General features: G+C 34.2%; 1 protein-coding gene across 1 annotated transcript in view; it reads right to left on the reverse strand.

The window, feature by feature from the left end:
* Positions 1-216: 216 nt before the first annotated feature.
* The window catches only part of LOC114332615 (WD repeat-containing protein 81), a 133,038-nt gene continuing 115,358 nt past the window's right edge, over positions 217-17,896 (reverse strand). The window contains exons 12-14 of the mRNA XM_050646826.1: positions 15,232-15,436; positions 13,159-13,415; positions 217-534 (exon numbers count right to left, since the gene is read on the reverse strand). Coding sequence (XP_050502783.1) covers positions 303-534; positions 13,159-13,415; positions 15,232-15,436 — 694 coding nt within the window. The 3' untranslated portion in view covers positions 217-302. The remainder of the gene's footprint in view (positions 535-13,158; positions 13,416-15,231; positions 15,437-17,896) is intronic.

Raw genomic sequence — 17,896 nt, forward strand, 5'->3', positions numbered from 1 at the left:
GTATATCAATTTAAACTAAACATGCTGTATCCCACTATACATAACTTTTAAAGAATACATTGAACATAGAATTACTAAAGGTTCTCTACTTCAAAATAAGACATTTTAAAGTGTTAGTCCCGTGTTTTGTTCGCGTATAATCAAAATAATTGTGAAGAAAATGAATAGGGCATGTTAAATTAAAATAAATAATGTTTCTAATGTGAAGAAAAAATCTTATAAAATTTAAAAATTATTTATTTAAAATACTCTTATTAACATACCTAAATTCTTTAAATATAAATAACCCATTTCCTAATTTCTCAACACAATAAATTAATATTTCCCGTATCAGCTCCTAAGAGAAGTAACCGGTTCAGAGGCAGGTAGTCCATGGAGGTGAGAAGGCCTCTGAACGAGTCACCTCTTAGTTTATTGTTTGAAAACGACGCTTCAAAAGTGATTGAAGTGTGCACTCCGATACGATTTCCAGTGGTACCGGAAATCAACTCGTTGTTGTGGATGCTTAGGCAATGTACTGGCTCCGTAGTTCCCCTAGAACAGTTGGTAAAAAAATAAGACCAATATGGTTATAAACTATTTTTAGTTGTTTGTGCATTATTTTGACTAAGTATATATATTTCAGAGAAAAACAAGACGAAAAAAATGAGAAAGATATTTAGTACAATATACGGCAAAATAAACAGTACTGAAATGAATAATGAAATTTTTATTAATATTTCAGTGTCTCAACTCAAAAAAACACGTTTTTCAGGGGAGACAAAAATAGATTTTTTATATCTTAATTTAACTATAAGATTTATTTATTTGTTTATTTAACGGAAAATCTCCTTTTTACAATATAAAAATATATAGACATTTTTAACACTAACCTACTAACAAGTAAATATATCACAATAACATTACCTACATAAAATACTTTTTTTTTATTTAAATTTACGTGTCTCGACAACTAAGGTCATTGACACGGGAACAAAAACAGTTACAATAATTGGTTACAATATTTGGTTAAGCTACAAGTTTTGGTACTTTTACAAAATTTATAAATATTTTATATTAAATTATACAATTTAGAGTCTCTCAGAAAAGTAATCAGAGAGTTTATTGAACCAGGTGAACTAAGTATATCACTAAGGGTACCACTAATGTTATGCCGTCGTCGGGTGGAGCTGAAAGTACTACATTCAAGTAGGATATGTTGTATGGAAAGCCGCGTGTTGTTGCAACGTTCACAGACTGGTGGATTTCCAGAACTCATGAGGCAACCGTGCGTGAGACGAGTGTGACCTATTCTTATTCGTCTGATTATGGCTTTGTCTCTTCTTTTTTGTATGGGAATTTGCGATGGTCGAATTATAGGTTGTATTTGATGTAATTTTGATGTGCTTTTACTCCATTGATCTTGCCAATTTTCCAAAACTGCTTGCTTGAAGAGATATTTTAGGTCCTGATGGAGCTGTATTCTTTCGACTGGATTATTAGGGTAATTAGCTTTTTTCGCTGCTTGGTCCGCTTTCTCGTTACCAGTAACACCTACGTGCGAAGGAACCCAGATTATGGATACTGAGGTGCCCGAAGTTAACAGCTGATGACAGTGAGTGTGTACCTTATTGACTATTGGGTGTTGTGATCTTAAGGATTTTAGTGAGTGAATCGATGACAGTGAGTCGATGCATATGGCTATACGTTTGCTGCTTTTTGGTGTGACTTCTAGAGTTTTATTTATTCCATATAATTCCGCTGTATGTATACTGCAGATTGTAGGGAGGCGGAATGACGCTATTGTTTCATTTGTAGTAGTTACTGCACAGCTTGTACCATGTTCATCTTTACTGGCGTCTGTGTATAAGGTTGTATCAAACTTTTCCTTGTCGATCATTTTATGGAACTCTTGTCTAATCATAAGGCTGGGTGTTTCCTTTTTGTCGTATCTACATAGACTAATGTTAAAACTAGGCTGCTTTCTGGTCCAAGGCGGGGTATGAGGGATACAGATCGGGATCATATTTGAAAAATCTATGTTGTTAATTAACTGGTGTAATTTGCGGTCAATTGGGTACACAGACCTAGGTTTTTCTGTTAGATATATTACTGTGTGTCTGGCAACAAGATTGGCAGCTGGATTTGAGGGGTTGGCAGAGACCTTTGCAAAATAATTCAGAAGGAGTCTTTGTCTCCTATCAGTCAGTGGAGGTTCATAGGCTTCGACATGAATGCTTTCAGATGGGCTAGATCTAAAAGCACCAAGACAAATACGAAGAGATATGTTCTGAACGACGTTAAGAGAATTTAAGAGAGACTTGCATGCAGACATATAGAGTATGCTACCGTAATCAAGTTTGGACCTAATTAGAGCTTGGTAAATTCTGAGTAATACTTCCTCTTCAGATCCCCAGTGATAGTGAGCAAGGGATTTAATTATGTTTATTCTTTTTAAACAATTAGCTTTAGTGGTTTGTATATGATTTCTCCAAGACAGTCTTTTATCAAATTGCATACCCAAGATTTTATGGTTATCTACTACACGAAGCGAAGTTCCATGTAGTTGTAAATTAGGTTGGGGAGACCTGTATTTTTTACTAAATTGGATTACTACAGATTTAGGTGGTGAAAATTTGAATCCTGTACTTTCTGACCAATTGGTGATAGACTCTAGGGTGTTTTGGAGTAACGCAAATGTACTGGATGTGGTCCTACCTTGACAAAATAGAATGATATCATCAGCGTAAATAGCGTGTTGAAATGGTGCTTTTATCATAGAGCTTATGTCATTAATACAGATTAAGAATAGTGTGGTGCTAAGTATACAACCTTGAGGTAGTCCATTCTCTACAGCTTGTGGTGCAGACATTTTACCATTTATGGACACTTGAAGCGTTCTATCCGTTAAAAAGTGATTAATAAATGTTGTTATATTACCTTCTAATTTGAGGTCACTAAGTTTTGCAAGAATTAATGATTTTGAAGTGGTATCGAAAGCACTCTCTATGTCTAGAGCAACGGCAATTACCTCATTCTTGTTTTGCATGGCGTACGCAATTTCAGACTGAAGTGAAACCAAATTGTCCATAGTGCATCTATTTGATATAAATCCTGACTGAAATGGATTTAGTAACTTATGTCGTTCTAAGTACCAGTTTAAACGATTATTTATCATTTTTTCTAAGACTTTACATAATGAGCAAGTTAAAGAAATGGGTCGAAATGAACTGGGTAATGCTGACATGCAGTCGTTCTTTTTAATTGGAATCATAATGGATTTTCTCCATAGCCTGGGAAACAGTTGATCTGTCCATAAAATATTGTACAGATCTAATAATTTTCTTAATGTATCTGAATGTAGTTTTTTAATAAATATTGAGGGAATATCATCTGGTCCGGCAGCAGATTTTTTTAGAGAGCTAACAACATCATAGAGTTCGTCCAGAGTAAACGGTAGGTTAAGTGGACCAGTGTTAGATGAGGAGGACTGGGGAGGGTGCTGTTCGTCTCGTGTCAATAAATGGTTAATTCTGTTTTTGGATTTGTCTAAAAAATATTGTGCAAAGGTATCAGAGATTTTCTGGTCGTCTGTAATAATATTATTTTCGTGGATAAGAGCGGGTATTCTATACGTTGTGTTGCGTCCATTAATTTGTTTTATTTTGTTCCATACTTGAGTTGGAGATGTGTCAGCGGTTATAGTACTGGAGAATTTAATCCAAGATTTTCGTTTACTTTCTTTTATTACTCGTTTTGATTTGGCCTTTAGTCGCTTGAAATTAATTAAGTCCTCTTCTGATCGTGTTCTACGATATTTGTTTAAGGCCTTTTTGCTAGCTTTAACTGCTAGCTTGCAAGATAGGTTCCACCATGGTACAGATTTTTGGGATGGATTAATGGTGCACTTTCCTATGTGTTCTTCTGCTGCTTGTAGTATGCATCTATTAAATTCTTCAACATCCGTATCAGCATTGTTTTGATAAACAATTTCGTTAACTCGATCCTTAACAGATGCGCTGAAAAGTTCCCAATTAGCTTTTGAGATATTCCATTTGCTCTTAACATAAGACGGTTTAGCTTCATTATTAGTGATGAAGATAGGGAAGTGATTGCTGTCATAGAGACTGTCAAGCGTGTACCAGGTAAGAAGAGGAGCTGTTTTAGGATCACTAATGCTCAGGTCAATTGAAGAGAAGGAGCCAGACTGTATATGAAAATACGTGCTACTTCCTGTGTTTAAAAGACTAACATCATGATTAATAATATCCTCAATAATTTTACCCCTACCAAACGTATTTTTAGATCCCCACATGATACTATGAGCGTTAAAATCTCCAAGGATAAATGGAGCTGGAAGTTGGTTAATGAGATTTAAAAGTTCAGCACTGGCAAGATTATAGTTAGGAGGAATGTAAACATTGCATATGACAATTTTGTTAGGGCACCATGCAGTTACTGCTACTGTGAAAAACATCATTTGAAATAAAAATGGAGGATCCACCGCTGGCCCTTAAATGCGTTGTCCTAACAAAATGATAGCTAGAATAGTTTTTAAGATACGGATTGTGTGTTGTGTTAAAGTTAGTCTCTTGTAAGCAGAGAAAGTCAGAAACGTGATCTGAGATTAATTGTTGTAAGCGTTCAAGACGGGGAAAAAACCCATCACAATTCCACTGAATTAATGTGAATATAATTACAGATTATTGTAAGGACTTTTGAGACTGTTGAGATAATTGAGATACGTCTGAGTTGCTGTCTTCATCGCTTACGTCATGGGATATATCAATACTAGATACACTTTCGGCATCATCAGGTTCCAGTTGGAGTTTAATTTTTTTTATTTATGCGTGTTATACGATATCTAATTGCCCGTTCTTGGAGAGTTGGGTACCGAAATTGTAAATTTAAGATCAAAGATTTAATATCGCTCGTGAATTTCAATGCTTCAGTGTAAGGATCGTTATTTCCAAAGGTGTTTTCCAGGAAAGCTATCAGATTATCTTGAGGAAGTATGAATGCTTCTGGTGTTTTATTATAGGCCTCTTTTATATCCTCTTTAGTTTGTTCAGTCAGTCCGGTTTCTGTTGGTGGGTTTGTCCTTTGTTTCTTTTTTGCTTAATGGTTTTATCCTGCTGTATGTGGCTGGCAGGTGAAACGGGTGGAGGCATGCTAACAGTGTCATCTAGGGAACTGTTTTCATTCGTGGCCGTTGATACTTCTGAGCGACCTCGTTTAAGGGCTGGTTTTAGTGCGGTAGTTGTGTCCTGTTGTGAAGTATCTGTAATAGGGGTCACGCTGGAGGTGTCTGTCGGCTGTGTGTTATCTAGTAAAAGGGTTGTGTTCGTGGATAATTCGGGATTTGAATTAGGAGTTTGAGTTACATTAACAGTTGGAGGATTAGGGCATTTAGAAGCAATGTGTCCAGGTTGTTTACAGATAAAACACTCCATTTTATCTGTAGATAAAAAGATTCTGTTGTCAGTACCTTCAAAAGGTATTACTATTGACGTTTGTAATTCAAAATTATCTGTATTGGAAAAAACATATACTTTGCGTCTAAAGCTAAGAATGTGAGAGTACTTATCACCTGGGATACCAGCTCTTAAAAAGGAAATCGGGGAGGCTATCTCAAGCCCAAGATTTTTAATTGCACTTTCTACTAAATCGTGCGGAACGGTTGGGGAAATATTTGATATGACAATTCTTTTCGTGGGGGAAACCAGTCTGCGAATATTTAGGGTAATGTTCCCTATCTGAATATTTGGATGCGATGTTAATAACTGTTCGACTAGATTGGAATTGGTAAGATAAATACATATCCTATTATGGGATATTCTAGAAGCAAAAGAAATTTGTTTGGGACCAATAATGTCGCCTATAGATCTAACATAGTCATGTAATTTAAGGTTTTGATCAGCATGTAATACTACCGCTTGGGTGTGCTTTGGAAACGAAGGTTTAACTATGGACGTAACTATGGATGCATACGAAGTTGTTTGCCTAGAAGTTGCATTATCTGTAGTTTGAGACATATTTGAAGCTGAACTGTTTTGCACGTTACTGCCCATGTAGTCAGAAGCAGAAACAATATTATGAAATATAATTAATTATTTGTTTAGTTTAGAGTATTCTTGATATTTAAACATTTTGCCGGCACCTCAGGTAGCCGGCTAGATCACTTTTCGATGTTTATGCTAGTCCATTAATATTATTGATGTTTCTAATTAATGTAAAAAGCAAAAAACTGGATCTAATTATAGTTCCGAATAAACTAAACAAATCTAATTTAAAATGTTGTTATCACTCACACTGGTAAACTCGTATTTCACCGCTATTTTTAAACACAGCAGCGATCGTCGGTGTTTACTCGTTGAGGTACTACAATCGACTCACATAAAATACTTAAAATACATAAAATACAAAAATTACATAAATTACATAAATACTCCCTCAGTGGTTCCCAACAAATAAATATATCACAATAACATATTACATTAAATACTCCCTCAGTTGGTTTTTAAACCTGGTTTGACTAACTCCCAGCAGATCTGTAGTTTTATTAATTTCATTACCCAGTCTATGAAATCTAGGTATAGGACTATTATATCCGTAGTTGGTATAATGAAAACTAATTGAGAATAATGGTTTATCTCTAATATTTATAGTGTTTAATTTAAAGTTGATTAGCTCCAACAAATCCGGGCAAGTTATATTACCCTCCAAGATTTTATGGAGAAATAAAAGATCATTAATAATTAAAGTTTTTTCAATAGACAACAACTTTAAATGATTATTTATTCTCTGATAAGAAGAAAATTCAGGCATATGTAATCTCCACCGACAAGTTCTCAAAAACCTATTCTGGACTGCTTCCAAAGATAAAATATGTGATCGATAATGAGGTGACCACACTGAAACTCACATCACGATAGTGAGGTGAAACATACAATAGGATGCTGCGTACTAAAGATAAATACAAAGTCCTGAATGTAAAAACAGAAAATTCTCTAGAGTTTCTAGTTATAAATCCCAAAGTATTCAAAGCTCTACTAGTATTAGATCTTAAGTGTGAGACAAATGTCAAAGAACTGTCAAAAATTACTCCTAGATCCTTGATTTCACTAATTTTCTCTAAAGGAACAGAATTAATATTATAAACAAAATTTACAGGATTTGTTGATCTCGAGAAAGTTATTGTAAAACATTTGTGTGGATTTAAAGACATGGCATTATTGGTAGCCCAATTAATAAAGTAATTTAAATCATCTTGCAACTTGAAACAGTCAGATAATTCAGAAATTTCCATAAATAATTTCAGGTCATCAGCAAATAATAAAAACTTACAATATTTAAAACATGAAGCTACATCGTTAATGAAAATATTAAATAGTAAGGGTCCCAAATGTGATCCCTGTGGGACGCCAGAACTTGCGTTTATAGGAATCGAAGTAAAAATTTTTATTTTCACATACTGAATCCTGCATTGTAGGTAACTTTCCAACCAATTCACTAAATAGTGTGGAAATCCGATTTTAACGAGTTTTTGTAAGAGTAAATCGTGGTTCACTGTATCAAATGCCTTCGAAAAGTCAGTGTAAATCGAATCAACTTGGCACCTCTTTTCAAAGGCAGAAGTGATACAATGTTGATAAAGCAGTAAGTTTGTGTTGGTAGACTTACCACTCGTAAAACCATGCTGTTGTTCGATCAGAATATTTTTACAATACCATGACACGTGTTTATATAACAACAGTTCAAATAATTTAGGTATTGCAGAAAGTAATACTACGGGACGATAATTAGCAATATCATTTTTCAGACCATTTTTGAATACAGGGGTAATAAAACTATCCCGCCATTTAACAGGAAATTATTGTAGTTTTAATGAAGAATTAAATAAATAATTTAGTGGTTTGGAAAGACTACATTTACAATTTATCAAAAAATACGCAGGGATACCATCCGGGCCACTAACCAGTTTACCTTTTAAAGAGCTAATTCCTTCATAAACTTCGCTTAGGGAAAATTGTATAAATGGAATGTCAGGCTGCCTAAAAATATCGTATTGCATATTTGACATATCTATATTATCATTTTTATAAACACTAGAGAAATGAGTAGAAAATAACTTACTAATGTCTGTACCACTTTCAGCAATTGTACCATTATAATGCATTTTATTGGGGATACCGTGATCTTGTTTCAATGAGTTAATGTGATTTCAGAAGTATTTTGTATTTTCACTAACCTTCAGATCAGTACTAGAAATATAATTATCATAACATGTTCTTGTCAAAGTTTTACACTGAGCTCGAAGATAAGAAAAGTTTGAATAATCACCAGCTGAGTTAGTATTTTTAAACTTAGCATGAGCTGCCTTCTTACAAGATATCAACTTTTCAAGTTCAGATGAGAACCAACGAGGATATACGGATGGTTTGTATCTTCTAATAGGTACAAACAAATCTAATGCTATTTTTAGAATCTGATAAAAAATTTCAATGCTAATGTTAATATCATCATTAGCTAAGAAATACTCCCAATTAATTGGAGCAAAATAACCATTTAAAGCTATATAATCAGCATTCTTAAAATCATAATACAGAATATCGCAAGACAAAGGATTAATATCACTAACAATTAATTCACATGAAAGTGCAACATGGTGGTAATTGTTTGACAATAAAGTGTCCACCGCTGTGTCAACAGTAATTGATTCCAGAGCATCATCATTACAAAAACATAAGTCAAGTAATACTCCATGCTGATGTGCAACTACATTGGCCTGCCTTAAATTCAAATATGAAAAACTTTCACAAACTGTTAATGCAGGATATTCTGCAGGGCAAGAGACAGAAAGACCATCCTCAGTAGAATAATTCCAAGTTGCTTGTGGAAGATTATAGTCTCCAAAAAGATATAAGCTACTATTAGGGTTGTTTTCAACAATAAACTCTACTGCAGAGCAATGATCCACATAAATATCCTGATTTGATGATGGTGGAATGTAAACAGCTCCAATAATAACAGTTTCGTTATAGCTTGACAAAGAAACAAACAGATGTTCAACATTAATAAAGTGAGTGGTAAGATGCGTAGATTTAAACTTACTATTAACTAAAATTAAAACTCCACCACCTCTATTCTTTGAACTAGTATTTAAGTTTCTATCAGCTCTGAAAACACTATAATTGTTGAAACAAAGCTCATGATCAGTAAAATTATCTGTCAACCATGACTCGACCAAAATAATAACATCATATACCCAATGTGCAATAGCGTTACGTAGCTCAACTAGCTTTGTACGGATCCCACCAACATTCTGGTAATAAAGTAATAAAGGAGAACGTTTCAGTTTTTTGGAGCTTTTTTTACAATTGTTGGCATACCACGGATATATTTAATAGAAATATCAAGTTCACCATTATCTTTTCTTGCCTGAAGTTCAGACCGAACCATTTATTTAAGTAAGTTTATTTTTAGATTTCATTGCATCTTTTATTACATAAAATTATTTGTAACAACTTTAATAGGCCTGGATCTACCATGATTTATTTTGCCAACTCGTATTACTTTAAGCACATTAGAATTTATACCTAGTTCATGAAGGATAGGTTCCAAACTGGCTTTATCTCTATCAATCCTTTCTTGCAAATTGGTACTAGAAGACTCTTTAACATTATACACCATTAAGTTGTTTGCCCTAGTAATACGGTCCTGAACTTCATAGGATACTGTATCTGAGTTTATCGAACTAGCGCCTGAATTTTTTAAAACTTGAACTTCCTTTTCCAAATTGGCAATCTTATCCACCAAGGAAGAAACTTTGTTCTCGAGAGCAGCTAATTTATTAATTAATTGGGGAACTTTCTTGAATGCAGATTTACAATCATCACAAAAGAAGATCAATGAACGTTTTTGAACTACAATAGCCCGCTGTTCACTGGCACACAAACTAGAACATTTTTCTTCCAAATGGAAATAAACACCACAGCTATCGCAACGGGCCGCTTTTTCATCATCAGCAATATTAAGACGGCATTTTTCACATTTCAGTGGCATTCTAACCTCAATTTATTTGCCGTTAAATAAAACTATAAAAAATGATATTTCCACTCGGAAAAATTATAACAGGATTACAAGTACACTATAAATTCAAGATCCAACAACTTTTTTGTTTCAATTTGAGTTTAAAAAACACAAAAAAAATACTTTAAACGGTAACTTTAAACGGTAAACTTTAAACGGTAACTGCTAAAATTTATAAATTAAAAAAGAAGAATGTGGATAAGTGAATGTTTCTAATTGTGTAAGAGGCAAAACCAAAATAAACTATGATATTTGATTTAACAAAGAAAAAATATCAGAATTTTGAGTTATGTCACTTTTCTTTAAAAATATTGGCCACTTTTTTTTTAAATTAACGAAAAATACCTAAGACACTTCTCGAAATTCAACGGTTTTGTCTTAAATAACGATGAGTTCACGTCGAATGTGAAAGCATAACTGAAAAGTGTCATTGTTCCGGAATAAAAGTATTCATTTTATCATCAAAAGAATAATGACACTACCGCCATCTTACGAAGTTGGAAGTAAACATCTATGCGACACTTTTCCTGATAAAGGTATAGGATATTTGGAGTCAATTTAACAAGATAACTTGATTTATGCATTTTTTGAGTTATGTCACTTTTCTTCCGGATGAACGACATGATATTCGCGGTGTGCAAGTACTTGGAAGGGAAACGAGAAACGACCGTGCGCGAGTCGCGGAGAAATATTGCAACTATCTTAAATAATTCATATTGTCAACTGAAATTGTCAAATTGACGTATATTTCATACCTTCTGTCATTGAAGCAGAAAAATTATATATTGCTCCACAATATTGATATGATATGGAATTATTATATAAAGGTAAATTTAATTAATTGTATTTTGCTTGCAGTACTGCATTTTAATAACTAATTTTATTTACTACATACAATTGTTTACGTTTGCATAACATAACCTGCATCTTATTTTTTCTTCTTATTATTTTCTTGAACTATGGCCTTGACCATTATCCAGCAACCAGGACTAATATAATTGGCCAATATAATTAAAAGTGCGAATAAAAGTACAGAGCGTAGAAATAGAGGTCGCTTTGCCGAACTTGCACGGTCCCAATAGCCTTGCAAACATTATTCACGACGACGTTTCCGATAAAACAGATGTTCAAGATGCACTCCGTTCAGTTTTAAGCGTTTTTCGTAGCGTTCACGAAACTAAGGCTATTGAATGGCACCAAAAAGCTTGAATTTTAGTCTGGAATGTGGGTCGGTACGAAGACAGCCTCCTTAGCATTCCCCATATGTACGCATCAGGTGGCGTTAGGTCTGGTAAGTGCGATGTGTATGGTATAATCACTACCACGCGAAATAAGGCGATTCCCAAAATGATTGCGCAGCATTCGAAGAAACTCTCTGGTCCTAAGCTAGGTTTTCTCGTCTTGCTGAAACCATTGTTGATTAAATGGTAGGTTCTTGACACGTCAAAACAGCTGAAGATCATGTAGAAATTGAGTGATAATCTGTTTTCTGTAGCGCTCCTGATTACCAGTTAACGGCGTTCTATCGTTTCTATGAATGAAATACGGGCCCAATATGCTATGGTTCTTTTCATGAGCATTTTTCAGTGCGTCACAAATGACAGAAAAAAAGGTTAGTCCGTGATAAATACACATTTATGACATTTATTCTAACATGACATTTTAGTTAAATCTGACAGCTGTCACATTTTATTTGCAATTTGGTATGAAAACAAATCAATTTTGTTTATTGCATTTATAAAATGGTATTTTCTTTGATTTGTATAGCCTTATAAATTGTACAGATTAAATTTGTTTTATATAGAATAATATAATATTATTTAATATTATATTATTAGCGCCATCTATTGACAACTAGATTAAATGTTATAAATGTCACCGACGAAATGTAATCAGCGACGTGCGTTTTTTTCTGTCACATACAATTTAATGCGTTAGAGAGAAATCGAAAAACTGACGCATTGAAAAATGCTCATGAAAAGAACCATATGTGCGGATACAGCACACCAAATAGTAACACGGTCACTGTGAAGATGGTGCTCCACGATTACGACGATGCATTCGAATCCAAGAAACCGTGTTGTCTGCTTATTAAGTCTAAATGCGTCCACAACTGATTTTAAGCTTACGGGCATTTTAAGCTTTAAGAACCGACAAAATAACGCAAAACACGGAAAACATAATACGTTGTGTAATAAAAAGAGATGAAACTAGTAGAGGTGGGAAATTATCAATAGAAAACTAAATTTACATTTACATTGATAGTTTCCCACCTTTAGATGTATCGGAGGAGTACGTCAACGACGTCAACTAAAACTGCCACAGAAGAATTTTATAAAATTCACAAATACATTTTTTTCCAAAACACAATACATGACCAACCTTGTACTGACCAAAAACATCTCAACTAATGGCACATAAATTAAACAAGTGTATAGCCATAAATAAATTTAAAGATAAAACCAAGAGATTAAATTAGGAAGATATCATTAAACAACAGAGTTAAATAGGAGAATAGGGCGGCTTACGGAAAGCTGAGGTAAATATTTAGATCATATATTCCCTTGTGCTTGAAAAGGAAGGTCTTTGATCAATGTCTACTCCCAGTAGTAATGTATGGGTATGGAGCAGAAACACTGACCCTTACCAGAAAAGTAATCAATAAAATACACAAAAAGTGGCACAGAGAGCAATGGTGAATGAATGTTGAATATATCCCTCAGAGAGAGCACATAGAGCAATGGTGAATTAATGTTAAATATATTTCTCAGACACAGTTCAAAGAATTACAAAGCTGAAATGGAACTGGACGGGACATGTTGCCAGATTCAAAGATGGAAGATGGACCAAGAAAATTTTAGAATGGAGACCTAGACACGATGCTTTCGTAATCGAGGGCGTCCTCCAACAAGATGGTAGGACGACATCAACCGCATCCAGCACAACTGGATTGAGGGTGCTCAATATAGGATGCAATGGAATTATTCACGGAAGGCATATATCCAGCAGTAGACTCAAACTGATGATGATGATAGGCTTCATTGATTACAATGATGATTACACAAACTTTACCAATATTTTACTCACCTCATATGAAATTTCAATCGCCCATCTAGTACATTCCATACACTTGTTGTTTGATCCAGGCTACTAGATACCAGAGTGTCTTTATCATAAACTTGTAGCTGTAAGACTTCGCTTTCGTGAGCCCGCCAGTTAGCGATGATGAAACCAGTTCTCGTATCTAAAATGGTGATATTTCCTGAAGATTGTCCAGCGGCTACCCAGTTACCAGATGGAGCTACAGCCAAGCATCGTATTAAACTTGTAGGATTATTACTTATCTAAAACAAATATATTGTTTTTATGCTCGGTTCCACAAAGCCCTTTTAATTGTACAGTAATTATATCCACTAATACAAAATTATTATTGTCATCATAACAGAACAGACATAATAGTTGCGTTCGCGGGTACAGTTGACAAATTGCCGCCGACAATTTCTAACCTCACTTAATATAAATAATACCGTTAATAGATAAATATACAAGGTATATTTACTTTTAAACTTTTAATTAATATTAATAATTAAATTATACTAGGTAAATATAAATTGTATATTTATCTATATTATTGATATTATTTATATTATTTATATTATCGATATTATTTATATAATTTTAAAGTGCGCATGCGTTTTGCTGCTAATTTGTCGGCGACTAGTCTAGACTGAAGGACAGAGATAGCTAGACTGAAGGACAGGGATAGCTATACAGCGCATGTTTATCATTAATTTAAATATACTTGTCAGTTTACGTTGACTTTGACTTTTTAAGTTTTAGTAAACAAAATATTATTAAAAATGGTTTTCACAGATGAACAAATGCGATCTATGCTCAAAATGTATTTTAGAAATGGCCAAAGAATTAACGGATAAGATTTACTCCAACCGAGATGCTTTTGAAGATTTTGTTGAAGAATGTCCCAATGTTGCGGTTCATTATGACGTCTTTTGCAGATATATTCGTCGCGTTGTAGAGGTTTATAATAAAACGGGAAGCTCCGAGGAACGGGGAAAAGCCAGAGGTTGGCAGGCCTAAAGTGCGAACTGAAGAAAACATCGAACTGGTCAGTACAGTTATTTTAGATCAACCACATACATCAATTCGGCATTTACGTCAATAGACAGATCTTTCATATGGAACTTATGCAAGATTTACATTTTCATCCGGATCGTTTACAAGCCTTCCATGAAATCACCCTAAACGACTATCCCCAAAGGCTAGCCTTCTGTAATTTCTTTCTGAATAATCTTAATAATAATGATGGTGTATTAGGCAAAACCTTTTTTACTGACGAATGTTTGATTCATCTTTCTGGATACACAAATTCTCAGAATATGAGGATGTGGAGTGCAGATAACCCGCATTATTTTATTGAAACGCATTTATATCTACAGAAACCTGGAGGTTGGGCTGCTATAAGCAAGCGACGTATTGTATAACCCATATTTTTCGAAGGGATTCTAAATGCTGAAAGACACCGTCAAGAAATTTTAACTCCATTTATAAATCAAGTGATAGATGATGAAATAATAGAAGAATATTTTCAGCAAGACGGGGCTCGAATTCATACAACGCTACAATATTTCAATTTTATTATGCACTTTTTCGACAATAGCGTCATAAGTTTAAATACACCTATTATAATTTCCCCCTCAACCCTGTGATTTGACTTCCTGCGATTTCTTTTGTGGCCACATTTAAAAAATTCAATTTTTAAAACTTAAATAGAATCTCTAAGAATAGAGAATCATGTTGAAGAATTAAATAATACTCCGTGGGTCCTAAACAATGTTATAGATTCAATGAGAAGAAGAGTTAAGTAGAGATGTTGATGGTGGACATTTTCCTTAGATTTTATTGATTATTGTTACTTATTATTTTTTATTAAAGTTCTGTGTTAAAGAAGTTGACTGATTTTTTATGTTTTACAGTGTTAATCAAAATTAATTTATAAACCAATGATACAAATTCGGATACAAGACATACATAATTTTTGCACACAAAATGTGTGTTAATGTTAATACATAAGGGTAAAAAAGGTAATATTAAGTGACCATAAATTATTATATGTAGCACAAGTCAAAAAAGTCTACATACCTTTAGTTCTTGCATGTAATTCAGTACTCTAGTATCGAGAATTTTGATTGTACCATCTGTCGTAGCAGCAAATACTAAGGTAGATGGCGCTGGCATGCTCTTCAGAGTATTCACAGGAGCAAATTTTGGAGATTCTAAACTACCTACGTTGGCGCCCATAAATGGGTCCCAAATATGAACAATACTATCACAAGATGCGACTAGCCTGAAACATAAACCCATAATGTATAATTCAATTATATGTAGGTTTTATTTTGATATTTTTTAAACAGGTACCCAAGAATATCAAAATTTTGTTCATGAATATTACACTTGGCAAAAAACTTTTTCTCTGATAAGAAAAAAATAATGGTATAGCATATACAGTAGAACCTTGCAAATCCGAACCCCGCTAATCCGAACCCACGGAAAGTTAAAAAAATTTAAAAATTCAAGACAAAAACTTAAAAACATGTTTATTATACATAGTAAAACCGGAAAATTTAACAATGTAGGATTAATAAGGCGTACTCTTTAAGAAGTCGGTAACTTTCGTCTGACGCATGGAGGTCTAGCGAGTTAACGCAGCGATGTTAAACCATTTACGCATAAACATTACATCGACCGGTAACGCAGCAGAGTTCTGCTCCACGTAACGTAGAGCCACATTCAGAACTTTAGTGGCAACTGCGTGTTACACTCGATCTGGCAGAAAAACTTCTTTCTCGCTTTCTTCTTCTTCTTCATTAGGACTGCCTTAAGGTTGAACCAAGTCTACAATATCTTCATCCATAAATTATTGGTGCCCATTGTCGTCAGCTTCAATGCATTTTGTAATTGCACTTTCTTCTTTGTTTTCACATCTTGGAAGTTGTGTTACGACTTCTAGATCATCTTGCAATGGAGTTTCTTCAAATTGTAAATCTGGCCACAACTTCTTCCATGATTTTGTAATTAAAGTCTAAGGAATGTTGTCCCAAGCCTCAGCCACGGTGGTTTACGGTGATTTTTTCAGGTTGTCAGTAGTGGACGGCTTTCCTCGCCTTCTAATACCAAATTTTTTCTATAGTACAGTTGTATAAACTGCAGAATACCCTGAAGGTGGTCAAATTTGGTGGTAGGAAAACAGCTTTTCCACTTCCTTATTGAATATCGAAACGGATGGAACAAATTGTTTTTCAAATCATTCCTTAAAAAGTGCACTATTCATCCATGCTTTCCAGGCTAATTTTCGGATAATCCGAACTTTTCGGAATCCGAACCGGCTGTCCCCCCAATTAGTTCGGATTTGCGGGGTTCTACTGTATAAGCAGAATGGGAGAAGGAACACTGGTAAAGATAGCACGAGAAAGATCACCAAACGGCCGAAGGAGTATAGGAAGGCCAAGGAAGAGATGGAGTGACAACCTGGATACCTGATGACGGGCATCCGAAGATACAGGCGCGAGTATATGAAGAAGAAAAAAACGTTGTTGCATTGGTCCATATGAGAAAAAAACTCTTCAATAATAAGGGCAAGGGCTATTAAAGTAATTTGGGTGTATTGTATGTATGTATAATAAAAGAATAGGGGAGGAATAAAGTTGAAGTAATTTAAAATTAAAGTTTTCTTCTTTCTCTTTATAAGCAATTCTGCTTGTTCATTGGTGATTGATACCTCTATGGAAGGTTGCCACTATCTTTTGCGAGGTCGGCCGATACTTCTACCGATTGGTGATTTATCTCTTGCTATTTTGACCAGATGTGTCCCCCATTCGGCTTATATGATTATTGCCTTCTTTTTTGTCTATTTAGTGTCTATTCGTTTATACACTATGTTACATTTTCTTCTAATGTCTTCACTCCTCTTTCGATCTCTCAGCATATTTCTTGTAATTCTCTCATTACTGCCGTTTCCAGTAGTCTTTATGTTGTGCCTGTATCGGGTCTTGTTCTGATGCATATGTCGTTATTGATCTTACACTGGCTTTATAAATTATTGACTTCATCTCAGTGTTAATATGTCGGTTTAGCCATATAGTGTTATTAAGGCATCCTGCCAATCTATTTGCTTTTTGTACTTGATTTCTCACTTCTTTGTCCAGGTCTCCACAGCTGGATAGTGTAATTCCAAGGTATTTTATTTCCATTACTTGTTCAATACTGATGCCATCAATTTCTATTTTACATCTGATTGTTTCTTTACTGATTACTATTATTATAGTTTTCTGAGATGAAATTGTCATATTGAGTTATTTTGCTCTTATGTTAAATCTGTGGACTAATCCTTTCAGACTATCTTCATCTTTGGCTATCAATATTGCGTCATCGTAACAGATTATCTTTACTTCTTTGTTTCCTATTCTGTATGAGTTTCCCAAAATTAAAGTGTGTACTCTACCCAAAAGTTGTAGCTAAAAGGATAGAAAAAAGGGAAAACAGTAAATTTTTATATTTAAATAGATTTAAATACAAATAAGTTTATAGATTTTTCTATTTTTATATTATGGTATATGAATAGCTCAAAGCTAAAAGGATGCGGGTCCATTTTTTGTCATTATCGAGATAATACTAATTTTTTGTACGTTATCTCATGTAAAATATTGCATGATATCTAACTAAGCAATAAAGGTGAAGGTGTACAGCTGGTTCCGAAAAAAACTGATACGACTCTTCGTAAGATTTGATAATTTTGAGCAGTGTATTT

This window comes from Diabrotica virgifera, chromosome 3, assembly GCF_917563875.1.
Source record: "Diabrotica virgifera virgifera chromosome 3, PGI_DIABVI_V3a".
NCBI lineage: Eukaryota > Metazoa > Arthropoda > Insecta > Coleoptera > Chrysomelidae > Diabrotica > Diabrotica virgifera.